Consider the following 15,990-nt stretch of genomic DNA (forward strand, 5'->3'; position numbering starts at 1 on the left):
TGGTGATAAAACAGCCCATTTTACTAGGATGTGCTGTACAACCCAGTTTCTTTGGGCGGGTTAGGTCAGAGACAGGTGTGTCTGTGTGGGGAACAATGCTGTAAAGGATTGAGCACTGATCATGTTTATATTGCTGTAAAACCTACGCTGTCTTCATTTCTCTTTAAAAAAATAAAAAGACAAAGAAGTGACCCCATGGCTCTAGGTGAGGAGGGGGCAGGCACAGTCTAGCCATGGGCTGTGACCACAGGCCTGAGCCTGTGGGGGCTTCCAGCCGGGGTATTGGAGCTGCTGCAAGTGTCTGCCCAGGCTCTCCCGTCAGAGCCTCTCGGCCTCGGAGAGACCCAGCTTTGGGGTCATGCATGCTGAAGCAATCTCTACAGAAGGGTTCCCGGGGACTAGTGAGAGGGGAGACAGGACAGCTGTGTGTCCTGGGGCAGTCCGCCCGGGGAGCCTGGGACCTGGCTGTTCCTGCCAAAGTTGCCTCCAGGGATGGCCAGGCTCTGAGCACGGTCCTCTAGTGGCCACTGACGATATGGCCATGTGCCCCTGTCCGTGCATGTCTTAAAGCAAGAGACATGCCTAAAAGGTGACAGAACTGGTAAGGAAAAAACCAAAACAAAACAGGATAAAACATAGAAATAGAGGCCAAAACATGAAAACAATGGAAGTCACGAGGCTTGCACATTGCAGGCTCTCCTCTGAGTGCTGCATATATATATCAATTGAATAAGCTTAGGAAGTGAGCAGTGTCATTTGAACAGAGTTGAGGACACCCAGGGACAGTAAAGGGAAGTAATTTGCATCTGTAACCTCACTGGGTAGTAGAAGAGCTGGGATTTGAACCTGGCACCCTCGGTCCAGGCTCTTGACCAGTAAACCACAAAGAGGAAGTAAGGGAGGCCAGCACAGACCAACAGAGACAGAGAATTAGAACAGGGAGGGCCAAGTCAGGTCTCCTTTTCGGGCCCCCTTCCTGGCACTTGTCCACCGGGTTGCAGTCCACACAGGCTTCCAGCCAGGGTCCTGGAGCTGCTGCAGGTGTCACCCCAGATCCCCAGGGGGGAGGTTGGCTTTGCTCCTCAGGCCCCCAGATAGGGTTCACCAGGGCAGAGTGCAGCCTGCTCACCTGGCCTGCAGCCCAAGCTGGCAGGGACAGGTCAGACAGGTCTGGCTGGTGCAGGTGGATGAAGTTCTACAGCTTCCTGAGTTTGGTGCTCAAGTCGGGGACCTCAGTAGCTCAGCCCCACTCAAGGCCTCTACCCACCCCACCCCGCTGCCTGCCTCCCCCCAGGGGGACAGGAGTGATTACCGCTCAGGGCCAGGCCCCACTCAGCATGAGTGGGAGTGAGTATGGCCTTACCTACCAAGCACATAGCTTGTCTCAGACTCTCCACCCCTGGAGACCACTGGGAAGAGATGGGTTCTTCCAAAGGGAAAGCTGCTCCCTACCCCTGGCTAGCCTCCCTTGGCTGGCTTCCTGTCTCCAGGTTGGCTGGCCTGCCTGAAGGAGGTTCTGCACGTTGTGTCCCCACTGCCCACCCCCAACACGGCTTCTATGCACACTGCCCTACAGGGCTTGTCCCTCCCTCCCCGCCCCTGCCTCCTGTGGATACACTGGGGCTCCAAGTTGTCCCACAGACGCAGACCACACCATTAAAAATAGAACCTCTTTACTGGTACCTGTTATGTTCAGGTACAAGGTGTTCCCACAAGCACACGGGCTGGCAAGGCCTCCTGGGCAAGAGGGCAGGCCCAGAGCCCGGGCTTCTTGGCACAGACACAGAGAAAAATGAATAAATTATAGTTCGAATATTCAGAGACAATACAGAAATTAGGATGCAAATTTCAACATCAGCAAACAGGCATAAAAGCCATAAGGCACCACCTCTTGCCCTGGCCAACTGGCCTGAGGGCACAGCAGGTGGGCTGGCCCGGAGGCACACCCCTGGCCCTCCAGCTTCCCCTTCCTACCCAGATGGGCTGGGAATGGAGGCTGTGGCCCTTGCAGGAGGGGAGAGACGGACAGAGGACAGGAAGTGGAGGGGGTCGAGTGGGTCAGAAGAGGGTTTTGGTCACGGTTGGTCAGGCCAGTCCCTCCCCTGCGCAGCCATACAGAGCCAGGCAGCTGCCACGGTAGACACAGGGCTCAAATCCACACCTGGTCTAGACCTAAGACCAAGCAGGGCAAGGCTGCAGTCAAAAAGGGATTCACGGGGTCTGTGCCCCGCCCAGACCTCAGCACTGCCTGCCAGCCAGGGATGAGAAGCCTGAGCCACCTAGTCTCCAAATAAATTATGGAAATAAATTATAGTCTTCACAGTCCAGAAGATTCAGCCACCCAGAGGGGCTAGGGCTCAGGGTGGCAGAAGCCAGAAGAGGCGGGTGTTTCCAGCCCTGTCCCGCCTTCTTTGGGCCAGGAAACATCATACCCTCCTCTTCCTGGCACGGGCCATGGAGGTGGAAGAGACTGTGGGCACTGGGGGCTCGGTGGCTAAAGGGGGAAGCCCCCTCCCACCTTCTCTTCAGCATAGAAAGTTACAAAAATAAATAATAAATCCATCCAGAGTGTTGCATGAAAATTAGGAGTGCCCATGTGGGTGAACCAGCCAATGGGAGGCCACATACAGGCCTGGGGGAGCCCCGACATTATGACAGCAGCAACAGGGCCTTCGGGCCGGGAAAAGGCCCCCTGGTCCTCACACAGGCATGGGCTCCACCAGGGGTGCCAGGGCAGTGTCCTCAAACAACTGGCTGTCCATGAAGGGAACTAGGCCCTCAGCAGCTGGCTCAGACAAACCCATGATGGATTCCAAGAAGCAGACGCTGGTGTCCACGGGCGGAGAGAAGGCAGGTAAGGGAAAGTGGGGTGCCTCCAGGTTGTCCAGACGGTCAGACGCCTTGTGGGAGGTGTAGTGAGGCCCCAGACTGTAGTCGGGCAGGGCCTGGAGCAGCTCAAAAGAGTCACAGGAAGACAAGCTGAGGTCCACTGAGTGGCTCTGGCCAGCGTCCATGCCCGGCGGCACCGAAATGCCTGGGAGGCTTCCTTCCCCCAACCCTTCGAGGCTGCCGTTTAAGAAACAGCTGGCGTCCAGGTTGGCGTTTTCATCCAGGATACCCGATGTGAGACTAGAGCTGGAAGAGCTGTGGGTCCAGCTGGCCAGGCCACCAGGGTCTCCAGTACTGAAGATATCGGCGAGGTGGAAGCAGCTGAGATTGTCCAGGTTCCCCACACCCGCTTCCTCCTCCTCCTCCTCCTCCCCACCCAGGTCAGAGTCACTGAAACTCAGGATACGCTCCAGGCTGTCATCATCCACACCAGGCTGGAAGCCAGGGCTGGGCAGGGCCGGGTGGGCAGGGCCATCCGGAGGCTCGTTAGTGCCTGATGCCGTGGAGGAGTCAGTCATGTCGCTGCTGCAGCTGTGGTCTCCCAGCTCACTGCTCAAAGGGGGCTTGGCCAGTGGGAAAGTGGGGGCCAGGGCCTGCCCACCGGGGCTGGGTGGGCCATCGTGGGCCGGGGCCTCCAGCTCGCCAAGGCTCTCAGCCCCCTCCTCTAGCTGCAGGCGGGTGAGCGTGTGGATAAAATGGGTCTGGACCCGTGCCTGGTTAAATTCCACTCGGCCCTTGGGGTTCTCACAGCCCTCCTTGCAGCAGCCGCAGGGGAATGCTGTGTGGTCCATCTGCAGAGAAGGGAGAGGCACACGTGAGGATGCTGAGGAGCCCAGAGAAGCCCTCAAGCTCAGGCTCCCCTTCCCAACCCAGCCCCAGTGACCGTACCTGGCACTTGATGCCCGCCAGGCTGCAGCTGCAGGTCTCAGGGTCACAGACCCTATCACAGCGACAGCCACAATCCTCCCGGGATTGGCGCAGAGCCTGCAGCTCCTGCTTCTCCTCGCGATCGATCTTCCGCACGCCCGCAGCCCGCAGCAGGGCCCGCCGCTTCCGGGCCGGGTAGGGCTGCAGGAAGGTCATTTCCTCCAACTGGCCACCTGCCACAGCTGCTGCCAGCTCCTCATCCACAGAGGCGTCATCCATGGCGTCCACTGTCAGTGGCAGGCCAGCCTCTGTCTCAGGCACCCCAGCATCTGCAAGCTGCATCCAGGGGAGACAGGAGGGATGTGAGAGGCACAGACACGTGGTCTGAGCTCCCTCTGCCACCAGTCACTCGACAAACTCTGCCCACGTGCTTACTCTGGGCTGGGCACGGGGCATTCCAGTGACCGGGGCAGCCGAGAGCACTGCCTCCACACATTCGCAAAGAGGTTTCCTGTTCACAGCGTTTCCCAGTTGGAGGACAAATGCCTTCCCCCAGCCAGATACACCAACCCCCAGCGTCCATCAGTTCCACACCCCCCTCCCCCCGAGTGCAGTCGGACAGAGTGAGGCACCATGCCCCAGGCCCTGCATAAACCCAAGCCCTTCCAGGCCTCACTCTGCCTGCAGATAATCCAGGCAACACATCCTGATCCAGCCATGGCTGGCCCCATGGGCCTCTTGCCCCAAATACATGAGGAACAAACGGCCTGCCCCTCCTGCCCTTCCCCATCAAGGCTAAGACTCCAGGAGCTGCCCCACTGTGGGTCTTGGAGGGAGTTCCCTACCTTGCTTCGAAGCACCTCTAGCTTCTCCTCCTTCAAGCGCAGGCGGAGCTTCTCCTGCCGTGTCCGGGCCTGCTCCTTTGTAAACTCAGCCAAGGAGAAGCGGCGGCAGGCACTGTGGCGAGGGGCCATGCCCAGAGTGCAGCCGCCACGGCTGGGCACGCTGGTGAAGCCCTGGCACCGAGGGAAGTAGAAGACGGTGATGCCATCGAAGACCACTCGTCCCGGGCGCTTTCGGGGAGTCCGCTTCAGGATGGACAGGGCTGGAAGGCAGGCGGGGAGAGGGTAGAGCCTGAGTTTTCTGTGAGGCGCTGCACACCCGCCTGCAAGATGATGCTGAACAATCTCTCCTCACACCTTCTCCTCTGTCCTCCCCTGCCCCCGCCAAAAGGGATGGACTCAAAACTCAGGAGCCAGCCTGGCTGGGACTGGACTTGGCAAAATGGAACACCCCTCCTATGTCAACACAGCTGAAATGGGAGCATTGGGAAGATTAAACATCTTGCCCATTATAAGTCTCTTGTACAGTATTCTACAGTTTTTTAGTTTGTAGGAACTCTTTATATATGATATTAGAGACATGAATTGTCCCTCTAACCTATCTGTGAAAATATTTTAGTCTCATTTTTGTTCATGGCATTTTACGAAATTCTAAAGTTTATGTAATCAAAATTTATTGATCTTTTCCTTTATAGATTCTGTGTTTTGCAAAGGCTTAGAAAGGCCTTCCCTGAATAAGTTATTGATTATATCTATTTGATACATAAATTGGTATATTATTGCTTTTTATTAGGTCGAACCATAAGAAATCATAATCAAGTAGTTGAATATTGGCAATTCCATATATCTCAACTTAATACACTGATTTGGTACACGACCACCTGAGGACATTCCCTTGTAAAAGGTTTTCTGTTTATCGTCCTGAATCCACCAGGTGGGCCACCATCTATCTGCTAGTCACAGCAGCCCCGTGCAATATGGAGACTTCTTATTTCCTCCGCAGGCTGAGTTGGCTCACACTTCCTGAACCATGTTAACTATCAGTGGTGACAGACAGCGTCCTCCTCTTGTTCCTGGCTTCGTGGGAAATGCTTCCAGTATTTCCTCATTAACCAGAATCCGCTTTGGGGATGAAACATACTTTCGAACATTTAAGTAGAACTCACTTATCCCTATGGAACCAAGAGTCCTACCTCGAAGGAACATTACGTTTTATCAAATATTCCTTCGGCATCTAGAGTAGCTCTGGTATTCCCCCCACCCCTGAGACACTGTCGGTTTGTAAACAAGAAGACTAGATTTTATCATATTAAGCCATCCTTGTATTTCCAGCACAAACCCGCCACCGTTTCGTCGGTTCGCGCGCTGTTGGGGTCGACATGCTAAGAAGCACACTGTTTTCTGGGTGATGCGGGTACACTCATAGTACATACACAGATGCCACATCGGTGGCAGTGAAATGTCAGGTGGGGGCGATTAGGAAGAAATGCCTCAGAAGGCTCCTTGGAGCTGGGAGAGCAATTATACAAAGTTAGGTCGAGACCACCGCTCCAGGGACAGCTCTGTCCGCTTGGAATCATGCATCATTCCAGCTGGAAAAATAACTGGAAGAAACCTTTTCTCACTGCCCAGGCCAAGCCCAGCAGCATTCTGACAGGGCAGGGACCGGCCTGACAGGCCTCGCAGCGGAGAAGTGCGGGCGTGGGACTCTCGGAGAGCAGTTGGAAGCAGGACAGGGCGAAAGCCAGAAAAACGAAACTGGAACAGAAGGGAGGAGCTGGGCCAGGAAGGCTAAGGGCCACTCTCAGAAGCTCTGTTCTGAATGTCATGACTTTGCAGCAGGGGAGTCCCAAGGTCAAAGGTGAATCAAGCCAGGGCCAATTTCCTCTGGACAATGGACATTCCTAAGTGGCCACTGCATTTCGTGAAGTGGACGAGGCAAAGAGCCAAGTAGGAGAGTTAAAGCCATGGGGACACAACACAGCGTCCAGTGGCCAGGATGGCTTTGTCACAAACCTCCCAGTTTCATTTCTAGGAAAGGGGTATGGTGTGCTTCCCAGGGGGGTGGGCACTCACGGGTGAAACTCTGGGGGCCACCGACGTTCTGGTCAGGCAGGGGCGTCTGACCCCAGGGGCCATCCTCTTCCAAATCCCAGGCTGGGGAGACTGAAGAGCTTGGGGAGCAGGAGCCAGAGCGGCGGTCGGAGGAGGACAAAGAGGAGGATGAGCAGAGAGAGGAGTCATCCTCTTCCAGCTGGTCAAACTTCCTCTTCAGCAGCCCCGCCATGGTGGGTGCTCCGGAGTCCAGGCACAGACTACCTAGGATGGGAAGGAGAAAGCTGTCAGTGGCAGGCCTGAGGCTGAGAGGCAGGCTCGGCTGCGATCACCACCTCTCCCACCTACCCTTCGAGGTGCCTCGGCCCCGGGAGCTCCCCAAGAGGCTTCTCAGCACAAGACAAAGCACTAAGGCCCAGACCCTTGTCCTGCTGCTTGGAGATGCCCACCACTGTGCCAGAAAGCCCTCCCGGGACACTGACAGACACCGTCCCCGCTGCCTCCTACCACCTGCCTACACACAAGCAGACTGACAGATGGACCAACAGACCTCTGCCCAGCCTTGATCACTCCCCGACGGGAATCCTGGGGGCTGACTCACCGGCTGGGTGATTCACACAGCTCGCATCTGTGGGCTTTGTGTGTGTGAGGCTGTGTGTGAGGCAGTGGCTCTGCTTCCTCCTCCTCCTCCTCCTCCCCCTCCCCTCCCCTCCCAGCACACCCACAGGCACACAGCCCCTGCAGACACCCAACCACTGTGAGCCTTACTCCAGGGCCAGGCTAATCGGGACACTCCGGCAAACAGGCTGGCTTTGGCTATGGCTTCGACGCTGGCCCTGGTTTGCAGGACTTTCCTGAGTCCCTCCTCTCCTGGGAAGGACCTGTTCAGACTCTCCCTCAGAAACCCCCAGCTCCACAGAGAAGTCCCCTGCCTCCAGGCCTGACGATGGCACCTGGAGCCCCCAGGCTTCCTGTCTCTTTCCTATCTTCTGTCTGGTCTTAAAGAGTCACCTACATCTGCCTTCCACTCCAGTATCTAGCCATTTGTCTGAATTAACTTCCAATGGAAATTATTCTTTTCCCTTAAAAAAAAAAAAACTTTTCTAGTATAACCGGCCTGCCAAGACAATGTCCCACTCTCTCCGGTCTATAGCTCAGTGACTTGGAGCAACCCAGGACACTCCACTCATGTCTCCCCTTTGAAGGTCTCAGCTCTCCGTGGGAATGCACCCAGACTCCCTCGGCCTGACTAGCCGTGTCCAAGTGCAGTGGAGAGGACTTGGGCTTCCTTCCCCTAAATGCCAAGGCAAGTAACAGTCCCTCCTGCTGCTCGGGAATCCCCAAAGGACTCAGTCCTAAGGGCTGACCACAGCCAGCTACCTTGTCTCTGCACATCCGGTGGCACTCAGAGCTGGGCCCCCGAGGAGGTCACCAGGAGGAAGGGGAACGACGAGGCCCCAGTGCTGGGGAGCCCCTCCCCCACGGCCATCACAGGAAATGAGAGAGAACAGGAAAAACCAACCAGAAGGCTGGCGATCCCCCCTCCTCAGGTATCCTTTCTAAATACCCCTTTCCCCGTTTGCCAAACTGCCCACAAAGTCCCTAGATCCTAGACACAGAGGGTATGCTGTCACTCGACTTACTGGGTAGAATTCTTTCCAGGGACAACCTCTCCCTGCAGGAACAAGAGAAACAAGAAGCAACCCCCCTCCTTGCAGCCTCCACGTTGGGCCCCGGGGAAAGAGGACACACAGGTGTTTCCGGGGGCTTCTGAGGAGGTAGTTTCTTAGGCTTGGCACCCCCCTCCCAAGGTCAAACCACAAACAAAAACAACCCGGCTCCCAGCTGACCTGCGGCTCTCCCAGGAGATGGGAGAACTTCATGACCCAGAGCCAGGCGTACGCAGACACACACAGACAGACCAGAGACTCAGACACACACGGGCAGGCCACCCCCAGGCACACTGTTCCCACTACTGTCCCACCGGGAGAAGCGACCCCTTCCCAAACTACAGATGTGTCTACAGGGTGCTGATCCTCTCCCGCATCGCTCACCTGAGCCCGAGACCCCTCCCCGCAAAACGAAATGCCCACTTGGTATTCTTGCCTGGCTGTTCCCCAGAAACGTAAAATCCTGCAGGCCCGGATCGAACCCCTTGTCTCTGTCCCCCCCACCGTGCCATCTGTTCCTCTTCCTGTGTTCCCTATCTTAGTAACAGCACCACCACCCACCCAGTTACTCAAGCCAGAAACCTGCAGTCCTCCTCAGCTTCTTCCTCCCTCTCCCTGCATCCACATCCAGCCGCACATGAGCTCATTGAATCCGCACAAGGCCGGGGTGCAGACTCAGTAGGCACCATGGAGGCCACCCTGAACATGGTCAAGAACCTTGGCCCCAGAGCCAGACTGCCTGCCTGCATTTCAGCCCTGGCAGCTGAGGGATCCTGGCAAGTCCCTTAACCTTGCCACTCCAACCCCTTGTCTTAAAATCTCACAGCACTGGGAGGCTTGCATGAATAAATGAATGAATGAATGAATGCACACTAGCGAACACGTCATTCTACACTGGGAAAAGGATGAGCTGCAGGATACATACAACACAGACGAATCTCACTGGCCATGCTGGGTGAAAGAAGCCAGACACAGGAATACACACATGTGAGTGAAGCTCAAGAAAAGGCAGACCCAGTCAGTGACCATATGAGTCAGAATAGGGGTTACTGGGGGGGGGGGCATGTAGTGGGGACAGCCTCGAGGGAATCTTCAGTGGGGTGGGGAAGGAGTCTGGAAATGGTCTAAGGTGCCTTGGCTGGGGTTTGTTCCATGGGTGTCTAAAACCATAAACATCCACCTGGCTGCACACGTAAGATTCATAGATTTCATGCATCTGAGGCATGTCACCTGTAATTTTAAAAGTGCATTACCCTTATGCCCCTGCCCCAACGCCTCGGATCCTGTCCTCTTCTCATCATCACCATTCTTTACCCGGCAGCCAGCATGACCTTCTGAAATCCTGTATCCACCTGCCAACGCACATTTCCAATCACTCCAGACCTCCTCGTAGGAAAGCTCGCCCTTAGGCTTGTCCAGAACTCCCTGCGAGGCTGAAGCAGGCCCAGCTGCTGCCTCTCCTCCAGGCTCCTGCTCTCCGAGTCTCCCCAAGCCCCTCTCACGTGATGCTCCGGCTGACCTTGTGGTGCCCCTGATGGGCACAGCTGCTCACCTCCGGCCTTTGCACAAGCCCAGCCTCCCCCTCCTCCAGAAATCATGTCCAAGTGGGCCCCCCTGAAACCCCCACTCCTCCCTGTGGCCCACACGCCTCTCTGGGCCCCAAGATTCCCACATCACAGCCCTGAGCTCCCCTCCCCCCCTGCAATGGCCTCACTGACCATCTCCGTTGCAGCAGGCCAGGGGGGCCTCCCAGCCTCGCTGTCATTGTGCCTCTGCCTAGAACAGAGGCTGGCACACAGAAGGCACCTGAGGACCACCAAAGGCAGGCAGGTGGGCACTTTGTATTGGGTATGAACAACATCAAGCACATGAGGCCTCTCGGGGTGGGCGCAGCAAGTGGTCGGTGCGACCTGATGTTGCTGTCGCCCTTGAAGGGCGGTGGGCACACGCCCCTCCTCCCCCAGCGGAGGGTTGAACAAGAATGGTATCCAGAAGGGGGTGGCTCTGAGAGAGAAGAAAGCCCGGGCTGCAGGCAGGTGCCAAGGCGGGCATCTCAAGAGGCTCCCGTTCCCCCTGAGTAAACAAACAGAGATGTCACGGAAGCAGGTTCAAGCCTGACACCTTGGTTCTGCCTCGGGGACATGTACTGACTGGGAGCTTAAGATGAGGGGTCAGGCTGCAGACAGAGAAACCAGGGTACAAGGAAGCTAAGGCAGCACACCACAGGTTTTGTGATGAACCCCAGCAGGATCTGCAGGCCTGGAATGAAATGGGAAGTGATCTCCTCCCCCATACCCCTTTGGGGGGAGGGGAGGGGGAGGAGCCTCTGCCCCACCTGGGAATCCAGAGGCTGAGAGCGGCACAGGCAGGAGGTAAAGACAAAAGGACTCAGCCAGGGCCGAGGAGAGGCCAAGTCAGAAAAAGGAATGAAAGATAGTGGAAGAGTCCAAGAAAAGTGTCAGACAGTGAGTCAGAGGGTGGGGGAGGGGCCCCCAGCAGCTACCCAGCAGATCCCCACCGTGGCACTGTTCCCAGGGTGAGCACAGCCCCCTCCCAGGGTCCTGGAGGAAGGAAAAGCAACTCCCAGGAGCTGGCTCAGACTGAAATACCACACCCCCAGGAGCCCCGGAGACAGGCACTGAATCAAAGAGAACCAGGCTCCTTCCGGCTCTGCCTGGGCCCTGAGAATCATGCCGCCTTCCTGCCACCACACACAGGAGCTGACAGCCAGGGCAAGGGGGGCACACCTCCCCACCCCACTCACCACAACTATCTACACACTCAGGCCTTACTGGTGAATCCAGGGAAGGCCACCTCACCCTGGGAACCAAACAAACAAAGGCTACTTGGGGCGGGGTGTGGGCTGGGGGATGGCAGGAGACAGTCTGGGGGCCTCTGAAAAGTCACACCAACTCCTCTGTACACGTCGGCTGTCCCAGTGCCCCAGCCCCCACCCAAGCTAGTGCTGGGGAGGGGGCACCTCCAGCAGTCTCCATCCAACTCCAAGAATCTGAAGAATGTGTCTTTTAACCTCAGAGACCAGACCCCCAGCCCAGGGCAGGTCAGCTTCCCCTAACACCTGAGGTCGCTTGACCCCAGGCCCTCAAGAACTACTTCCTGGGAGAAGGGGAGGGCATCTCTGAGCGCCTCGGGGAGCCCCCAACGGAATGGGCCGGACAAACAGCCTGGGCAGCCCAAGGAGGGCAGACAGGAAGCCTTGGCACACCCCTCCCCCACCTCTGCCTCTGAAAGTGATGGGGGGAGGAGGCAGTTCCTCAGCCTTGGCCTCCAGGGCCTGGCACTGGGTAGGTGCCAAATGTTCGCTTGGCTACGTGAGGCATTGCTTCTGCAGCAGGGAAGCTGCACCTGACAGCGGCTGCTTCCTCCGCCCGCCAGGCCTTCTCTACTCTCATTCATTCATTCAGCAAATACTTATGGGCTCTTGCGACGTGCTGAGCGCCGTTCAGGCAGCACTCTGCTTTCTCCGCCCCGCCATTTGCCCCCCCAGGGGGCAGGACACAGGCGAGTGCTGCCCCTTGCAGCTCCGAGTTTAGTGGGCAGGTGTGCAATCAGAGTTTACAAGCTCCGTGGCGCATTGTGATGGAAGGTCGAAGCCGGGGCGCTGTAGGGGTGCAGCTGGGGGTGAGGACAGGTCTCTCGGAGGAAGGGATATAGAAAGCGGTCCAGGGAGGGGGCCCAGCAGGAGTGGGGCACCTGAGAAAGGGAGAGTCCGAGGGGCAAGTGGGGAGGGGCTGGGGGGTGGGCAGCAGATCCAGCCTCCCGGGCAGGCTTTAGCCTGAGGGCACAGGAAGCCACCCCGGGGTCTCGGAAAGGAGTGACAAAACCAGATTTGCATTTTAAAAAGATGGCTCACCGCCGAGACCGGAGGGGGTGTGACGGGTTCCTAGGCGCAGCCCGAGCTAGGTGAGAGATGACAGGACAAGGGCGCGGGAGAAAGGGGAACGGCCTTGGTGACCTCGAGATTCGGAGACCACAGAGGGCAGGGAGGTCAAGGGTTTGGGGGTGAGGGGATGGGTTCCGCTCCTCTGGGACTGGGGTACATGCGCCTGGAGGTGTCGGGTGGGCCGTGGAGCTGGGGAGGGACCCTCTGTGTCAGCAGTGTGGGCTATGTGTGTGACTGTACCAGGGAACAGGAGTGACTAAGTGTGTGACGGCTGCAGTGGAGTCGGCATCTCCACAGTGAGAGCCGGTGGAAAAGCCCCCGGGGGGGAGAAACTGAGGACCGGAGGAAGTACATGCTGGGGAAGGGAGAGGCAGTGCGTGGGAGACGGCCTACGCGTGCCCCAGGATGGCCGGGCTGGCTGCGCCCGTGACTCACGGCGGTGGCCTCTGCGTGTGACGGCGAATGACAAACAGGTGAGCGTACGACACAATCCCTCCTCCCTCGCTCCCTCCCGGGGTCCGTGACTCACGGGGCCTCCTCCTCCTCGCTCATCCCTCCACTCCTTCCCTGATCCCCGCCTCCCAGGGGCGCCGGGCACGCGCCGGCAGCCCCAGCATCCGCCCCCGGGGGGAGCCCGAGGAAGAAAACGACAAATGTCACCTGCTCCGGCCACGAGAGGAACTTCTGAAAAGTTCTCAGGCAACTGGGTCAAAAGGAAACTCACCCGCGGACACACGCACCTCGTCACCCTGCCGCCTCGAGCTGCCTCGGCGCGGCCGCCCCCAGCACAAGGCCCGGGGCGCCGTGACTTCTCGGGGTGCCGGCGGCGGGGCCGGAGAGGGGAGCGGAAAGCCTGCACCTCTCAGTCCCTACCTCCCCGCCCGGACCCCGGCGGTGTCACGCAGTCTGGAGCCCGACCGGGCTGTCCGTGTCCCCGCTCCCACTCGAGGTGTCAGGGGGCAAATGGCAGGGGCCCAAGGGGCAGCGCCACCTGCGCGGGACGCCCCCTCCCCAAAGTCCCATCGAGTCCGGCCGAGAGCCCCTCCCAGCCCCCGCGCTTACCTGCCAGCCAGGCGGTCTCCAAGTACCCCGACGCGACCCGCGTCCCGCCCCGGGACGCCCTCCGCACCGCGACCCTGAGTGCGCTCGGCCGGCAGCCGTCGGCCCTGCCTCCCCTGGCTCTGCGGATCCGGCAGCGGCGGCGGCGGGAGACAGTCTGCGCGGCCCCGCCCGCCGCTCCGCCCTCGTCGTCAGTGGAAAACTCCGGGGCCGGCCGCGCTGACGCACGCCCGGCCGCGGGCCAGGCCTCCCGCCGCCCCGCCCCGGAGGCACCGCCCCCTCCCCCGCCCCAGCCGGGCGCTGCGGCTGCTGGCCGCCCTGCTCCCGCCGAGGCCTCCCCTGACCGCTGGCCAACTCTCCGAGTGTGACTGCGCAGGGGAAAGTGTGTGCACACCTCGGCCGCGCGTGCTGGCCCCAGGAGTCCTCCCGCCGCCCTCTTCCCGCCCGCAGAGGCCACCCTACCCACCGCGCGCCCCTTGAGCGTTTTTGCCCTCCCACCTTTGCTGCAGCGGGTCCTCTCTCCTGGAAGGCCTTTCTGCCCTCTCGGTGCTTACCAGAAGCCCATAGTCTGTAAGGCCTCAGCTTCCAATGCCTCCTCCAGGGAGCCTTCGTGGAAGCTGACCCTCCCCCTCCCGGGCCGGCTCCCGCTGCATTCTGGGTTCTGTGACTGTCCTAGATGAAAGTTGTGCGTGACTAACCCCAGCCCTGAGTATTCCTTTCTGCCTTCCTCCAGGTGGGGGGTGGGGTGCCCTGTGCTGCCTGGAGGGCTCTGCGGCTCTGCGGTGGAGATGACGGTGAGGGCCCCTCTTTAGCCACAGGTGTGTAAGTCCTGGGAAGAACACTAGGAGCAAAGCAGGTTAGCGGAGGCTACCGCCCTGTCCTTCCTGGATGCTTCGAGTGCATGACTCAGTGGCACCTGCAGCAGGAGGTGTGTGGACACCTGGAGCCAGGCTTCCAGTGGTTTCTCGGTGCTCTCAGGTTGAAGTCTCAGCAGAGCCCCTGGGGCCCACAGTGCTGTAATGATCTGGCCCTGGCCTACCGCTGCAGCCTCACTGCTCTCTCTTCATACTTCCCCTCACTCCCTTCCCCGCTCCTCCATGTTAACGTCTTTAATTTGTGTGCATTTCTTTTCATTTTTACCTTGTGCGTGTAACGTTGGTACAGCTGCACAGAGTTGTAATTTCCATGTGAGGTGCGTTCTGTTCTGTATCTCATTAAGTGTCTTCCAGGCTTACCTCTGCCCTCCCACCCCACACCCTTGATAATGTTCTTGGGGTGTGTTTTGCCCATTGGCAAGAACTTATCCAGTGAATTGAATGTCCCTAGTAAATGTGTACAAGGAGGTGGGACTTAAGGTGAGGGCAGGGCTGGAGGTGGAGAGGGAAGGGTCATCAGCATAAGGCTGGTACGCTGAAGCCCTGGTTAGCAGGGGAGACAGCTCCAGAAGAACTGGAGTTTAAAGGCTACAGAGCCGGGTGTCAGTTGCCAGAGGTGACTCAGCCCTCAGGGTTACGATGCCCACCACCATCTGCATCAGACACTCAGCCACGCTCTCCCTGTGGCTGCTGCTCCCAGACATTGCTGGCACCCAGGACTTTTTCTTCCACTGCCCCCCTTTCCTGCCCCTAATCCTCTGGCCAGGTCCCCAGGAGAAAGGGAGTTTCTGTGACCTAGAGTGGAATTCTGGTTTTCTCTCTCTTTCCTGCTCTCACTGTCACTCCCTGTTTCAGTCTTCCAACGAGTAAAATGGGGCGCCCTGGACCAGAGAACCCCACCACTTCCAACATCCCTGCAGTTAGAAGCCCCTGCACGCTGATCAGGGCCCTGGGCTGGGTTGAGCCCTAGAGAATTCATGGGAATGCCAGGCTGCCTAGGTTTGCGTTCTGCTGGGCTGTGTAATGGGGAAACCAGACCCAGCAGAGACCAGGGCAGGGACTTGGGAAGGACTGGATTGGGGGCTCAGAGCAGGAAGCCCAATGGGAGACGGGGTTTGGGGGCAGGAAGAGAAGAAGGGAAAGTATAGGAAAATAAAAAGAATCCAGTAAATGACGTGTTTTCTTCAGAAAAGCATCTCCCTCTCCTGGGATGGGCTTGCCAGATGTTGCCCAGATGTTTCTGGTGATGGAAAACATCTCCCTCTGGGGTCCCAAGCAAGCTCTTCCTGTTGGTGGGGAAATGAAGGGTCTGTTCCAAGGCAAGGAGGGTGGGGTCTGGAGCAGCATCCATCTGTGACCATGGCACATACACAGGCAGTAACGTGCCCACACATCGCCAGGGAGTTGCTGAATACTTAGGAGAGTCCAACAAGTTTCTTAAACATTCCCGCCCATGGACCAATTGTTTGGGGTACATAAAAAATTCCTACTTTTAATAGCTTTAAAAATGAAAAATTCATGATGTATTCCCATTAGAAAGACTAGAATGAAAAGGACAACTGAAACAAACAAACAAGGAGCCAATGTAGCAAGATTGAGGATTAATCGGACTTACCCTACATCGCTGGTGGGAGAGTGAATTGATATAGTTTGGAAAACAACTTGGCAGTACCTACTAAGGTACCAGGCATAGGCAAACTCGATGATGTTGTCATTCTTTTCCTCAGCATCCACCTGAGAGACAAAAAGGTGTCTATGTCCACCAAAGACCCACAAATGCAGCTTTATGTGTAACAGCTTAAAACTGGAAACAACCCAGATGTCCAACA

At 57.7% G+C, this 15,990-nt stretch overlaps 1 protein-coding gene across 1 annotated transcript; it reads right to left on the reverse strand.

The window, feature by feature from the left end:
* Positions 1-1,656: 1,656 nt before the first annotated feature.
* CSRNP1 (cysteine and serine rich nuclear protein 1) lies at positions 1,657-13,479 on the reverse strand. The gene is made up of 5 exons (XM_037030491.1): positions 13,290-13,479; positions 6,675-6,917; positions 4,602-4,861; positions 3,778-4,092; positions 1,657-3,680 (listed from the first exon to the last, which is right to left on the reverse strand). The coding sequence occupies exons 2-5, from the start codon at positions 6,883-6,885 to the stop codon at positions 2,700-2,702; spliced, it is 1,767 nt and encodes a 588-aa protein (XP_036886386.1). The 5' UTR covers positions 6,886-6,917; positions 13,290-13,479; the 3' UTR covers positions 1,657-2,699.
* Between the last annotated feature and the right edge of the window lie 2,511 nt (positions 13,480-15,990).

Source organism: Sturnira hondurensis, unplaced genomic scaffold (genome assembly GCF_014824575.4).
Source record: "Sturnira hondurensis isolate 20B ecotype Veracruz unplaced genomic scaffold, ASM1482457v3 Scaffold0020787, whole genome shotgun sequence".
Taxonomy (NCBI): domain Eukaryota; kingdom Metazoa; phylum Chordata; class Mammalia; order Chiroptera; family Phyllostomidae; genus Sturnira; species Sturnira hondurensis.

Bases quoted from the DNA above. Each gene is read 5' to 3' on its own strand.
- CSRNP1 (XM_037030491.1), bottom strand. From the start codon at position 6,885: ATGGCGGGGCTGCTGAAGAGGAAGTTTGACCAGCTGGAAGAGGATGAC. The intron at 4,862-6,674 runs GTGAGTGCCCAC...CCTGCCTTCCAG, and splicing joins TGGCCCCCAGAGTTTCACCC to CCCTGTCCATCCTGAAGCGG. The intron at 3,681-3,777 runs GTACGGTCACTG...CCTTCTCTGCAG, and splicing joins TGGCGGGCATCAAGTGCCAG to ATGGACCACACAGCATTCCC.